This window comes from Dicentrarchus labrax, unplaced genomic scaffold (assembly GCF_905237075.1).
Source record: "Dicentrarchus labrax unplaced genomic scaffold, dlabrax2021, whole genome shotgun sequence".
Classification (NCBI taxonomy): Eukaryota; Metazoa; Chordata; class Actinopteri; family Moronidae; genus Dicentrarchus; species Dicentrarchus labrax.
This window is the reverse complement of record NW_026136721.1, coordinates 15,795,712-15,800,189: the sequence shown is the minus strand read 5'-3', so window position 1 is coordinate 15,800,189 and position 4,478 is coordinate 15,795,712. Positions and strand designations below refer to the sequence as shown.

Genomic DNA, 4,478 nt, shown 5'->3' with positions numbered 1-4,478 from the left:
TTTTAAAAAGTTTTTTCTTTAATGATCTGTGTGCTCTTGGACTGATACTGTAAGTAGTCTAGCAACATACATTAGTACTAAAAAAAAAGGAAGAGAACTAGTGGTGTCCATGCTTTTCAAACATGGATTATGTAGTGTAGTCATTTTCTTAGTCATTCTCTCATTAATAAACTACATATACAACACACTGGACACAGGACGGACGCATCCTACCAAGCCTCAATGCTACACATTAGGAAAATGAGTTGCTTTCTCGCTATTTGTGCTTTCCTTCAACACCATTACATTCACTGGGTTTATGTAAAAAAAAATTAAATAAAATATATTACATCCTACATACCAAATCCTCACAAAGTGGTAATTAATATTACTAACATGGAAATCAAAAAGTGCTTTTACAGTATCATTTGAGTTGTACAAAAACTGTATATATTTACAGGTGAAGTATATAGTGGTAGTGGTTCTGTTCAGGATTCAGTCGTCTCATCTCACAGTTAAGTTTCACATGTGGAACTAAAGTCAGTCACAAGGACAACGGCTGCTCATGCAACACTCCAGCCAAGCAGCCAGTATAGTTTGCACACTCCCTCTTCCTTTCTCTCAATTCATATGTTTTCTCTTTTGAACCACGTACAGTATCTCACAAGCTCTACACTGTCTCTGTCTCTCCCCCCCCCTCTCTCTCCCTCTCTCTCTCTCTCTTTCTCACACTTGATCCGAAATACTGAGGTATGTGGTTTGACTTCACAGGAAATGGTCTCACATTCTTCAAGTCTCTTGTCCATTCAAACCAGACTACAGGCAGTGGTTGGTGGAAATGAACTTCAGCAGACAGTATGGTGGGGTGACAAGGGGCTATCCAGGGTCTCGGTTGGAGACAGATCTGAACTTGAGCTTTTAAACATGGACGAGATGTGGAGGGCCTGGTAAACACACAAGCACATTCCCAACCATTAGATTTTTGACAGACACTGACATGTGGACACACACTGATGCACAAAAACAAGCAGGCAAGGTATACTGACCACCCAGTAAGCAGTGAGGGCTCCCTGTATGTAGCCTGTTAGCACGTCGGACGGGTGGTGCCTATAATCTGAGATGCGGGTCAGACCTGTGTAGACTGCCAGCAGGACCAGGAAGAACTGTAGTGCTGGCCTCAGCAGACGAGCCCCACGCCATGTCAACCGTGCCTGCAGGTAAAACTATGTGACAAAAACAAACATGATGTAATTTAGTTTAACAATATGGTCATCATCTGTTATTGTTTGCAATTGACTTTATTCATAATGGGTCATTTTAAACTTTTAGGGAAACTAAACGACTACCAACGACTGATGCAATTTAACACTGACCTCAAAGAATAGCTGAAATCTGAAATTAGATTTCACCGTACTATATTACTGAAAGTTATATAAGTTACTTATAAGTTCATCAGTACAGTAATGATGTCATCATAGTACTGTAGTAGTTAGTTTGTAATAACTTGATTTAATATAATGTTATTCAGTAAATTACACCTAGTAAAACAAAAAGTCTGAAATTAAATAATAATGGATTTTAAGTTAGGTCCAAGATGGAACTCCATGATTGGGTAATAATGCTGGTGGTGCCTTAAGGCTGCAGTTTATTTTATGTTTTAGTAGAGCATACAGGATTACCAAACAAGTTAAACATGGTAAATCTGGAGCCTCTGGACCCCCTCTAGGACCCTGTGGCAGTTGCCCATTTTGCCTGTTTTTTTTTCCAGCATTAGCTTTAAGAGTCTTTTTTTTGACTAAAACTAAAACACTAATTCACTGCAGTTGGTTTATACAGGCTTTTATCTGTGAATTTAAATGTGAATAGACATAATTTCCCTCCAGATTCGGATGCAGCACATCAGTTGCACTCAACGGAGCTTCCAAGTTCTCAAGCTATAGTAAAAACAAAGGTAAACAATCTTGTTTTTCATCATCCTTTTTAGTCACACTAAATGTAATGCAGCACTATCGTAACATTAAGAACAGCTGGAGGTAGTAATTGTGAACAAGCAAGCCAAGACTGCACGCAAGATGGCACACACATCAATATGCTGCAAGTACATATGCAGGCACTGGCTACACGTATAAATGCAGGAGCTTGCACACACACACACACACACGCTCACACACAATAGAGGAGAGCAGTGAGGCAGTGAGGCGAGGTCACACTCCTCCCACAGCAGAACAAAGCTGTCTCTGTTTGTCTCATTTCTCCTTTCAGTCCTGTTCTTTCTCCCTCTCCTCTTTCATTCTCTCGCTTTCTGCTGCTAACTGGACTGATGATGGGTCCCCGTTTCATTCATTCCCTCTGCATTTTGTAGAGGTATGGTAATTGGAAATTGGAGAGACAGTAAACTGTGTTTGTCAGTGAATGTGTGTGAAAGAGAAATAGATAGATAGATAGATAGATAGAATACTCACTGCTAAATAGAGCATTGTGTACATCGCAAAGGAAGCGTGGCCAGAGAAGAAGGACTTCCTAAAAAATTGGAGAAGTATTTAGAATAGCGCAAAACAAAATGCACAATACATAACACTTAATGCATAAACACACACACACACCTGGCCTCTTCCTCCAACCGGTGGTCAGGCTGGCGGCAGTTCACTGTTGCAACATAGGTTCCAGGTGTGCAGTTAAGAGACGCATAAGTGACACCGCACACGGACAGGAAGTGTGGTCGCAGTCGCCCAACACTCAACTTGGCCATGTTGGTCAGTGACTGGCCAACACAGCAGCCGAACAGGAAGCAGCCCAGCTCCTTGTACAGACAGGACACGTACAGGTTCCTGACAAAGGCCTTGGAGCTGACGCCTCTGAAACGAACCCGGTAACACTCCCCAAGGGCGATCTGGAGGTGGACACGTATTCAGAACATTAGAATCCTATCATACTCCTCACGAGCTGGGGCATGATGTATAATGAATAATGGACTGACTACTATGTCTGGGATGATCAGAGTGATGAGTACTCACAGTGAGGCCGGTGATGATGATGCCACCTGCGATGAGTAATTCGTCTGATATGGCCTCTTGGGGCAGATAAGGATAGGTTATGCTGGGGTCCCCGCACATGAAACCCCTTTTGTACGGACTCACTGCCTTCAGCTCACACGCAAAGAAAGGGATTGAAGCTGCACAGGAGGAGGAGAAAAGAGATGTTTTGGTATCACAACAATCCCCAGTGGGAGTATAGACATTTGTCTTTGTAATGAGAGATGCGAGATATGGAGGAGGAGAAAAGAGGAGCGAAACCAGTGGATGAAAAGGGGCGATGAGGAGAAATCTGCAACCACTCCAATTGTCAGTCATGTGGCATTCAGTGTCATCCATACTTACATGCAAACAAGGGCTGGGACATTTTCAATACAAGTACCTAAATAAATGTAAAATAAAATGATAATTTTCCAACAGTTTTTACTTTGAGGAAACTAAAGATGTTTTTCTACAATATGTTTTGCAGTTATGTTAGAGGAGTGGCTTTACTTTGTTCCAGCCTGAAATATCCCAACAACTATCACATGCGTTGCCACAAAATCTTGTAGAGACATTCATGGCTCCCAGGGGATGAATCCTACTGACTTTGGTGATGCTCTGAGGTTTCCTCTAGCGCTTTGTGGTTTTTAGTGAAATGTTTCAACAACTATTGGATGTATTGCCACGGAATTTAGTGCGGACATTCACGTCATCCTCACCCCGTATGCTAAAGTGCTAAACTGAGATGGATGGCCTTTACCTGCTAAATATCAGCAAAAGTATGATTTTAATACTACACATTTTTGTCGCTACCCAAAAAGCATTAATGTTGAAACCCAGCACCAGTGCAGATATATGATGGCCTTGACTCTTCATCCCTGTCACACATCAAGAGATACACATTAGGCATATCATTAATCACAGATGAAAGTATTAAGGTCTAAAATTAAGAAAGAAAGACAGAGGTAACAGAAATTCAAGGCTTTAATAGAACTGACAGGAAAACAAGGATGGGAACCCTGAGTTTTTCTCTGGAGAACCCAACTAGTTAGACAATCATTAGGAATGTGAAAGTCTGGAAATAGAAGAGTAAAGCAGGCAGAGCACACAGACCCAGTTTAAACTGCGCATGTGTGTGAGTGTGTGTGTGTGTGTGTGTGTGTGTTTGTGTGTGTGTGTGTGTCTGTGTGTGTGTGTGTGTGTGTGTGTGTGTGTGTGCATTTCTGTTGATGAGGAGAGAAAGGGGGGTTGTTTGTGACTTCAGTTCAACTCTCCCCTACAAAACAAAGAGCAAATGCCGCAGCAAACCAGAGCCAGAACCAGCCTCACACTGTCTCTGTTTGTCTCTGGGTGTCCTTCCCGCTCTCTCTCTTTCTCTATCTCTGTCTTGCATGCCTGCACACACACACACACACAGTAGAGAATGAGAAAGAGACAGACGGAGAAAGAGAGAGAGAGCGACTTCTAGCATGGTTCCCTCCATTA

The 4,478-nt window shown here is 42.2% G+C and overlaps 1 protein-coding gene across 1 annotated transcript in view; it reads right to left on the bottom strand.

Annotated features, from left to right (window-relative positions):
• The window catches only part of LOC127354579 (phospholipid phosphatase 3-like), a 6,308-nt gene continuing 1,830 nt past the window's right edge, over positions 1 to 4,478 (bottom strand). Inside the window, exons 2-6 of the mRNA XM_051384557.1 lie at positions 2,994 to 3,151; positions 2,583 to 2,869; positions 2,442 to 2,499; positions 1,026 to 1,202; positions 1 to 923 (exon numbers count right to left, since the gene is read on the bottom strand). Of these exons, the coding sequence (XP_051240517.1) occupies positions 825 to 923; positions 1,026 to 1,202; positions 2,442 to 2,499; positions 2,583 to 2,869; positions 2,994 to 3,151 (779 nt within the window). The 3' untranslated portion in view covers positions 1 to 824. The remainder of the gene's footprint in view (positions 924 to 1,025; positions 1,203 to 2,441; positions 2,500 to 2,582; positions 2,870 to 2,993; positions 3,152 to 4,478) is intronic.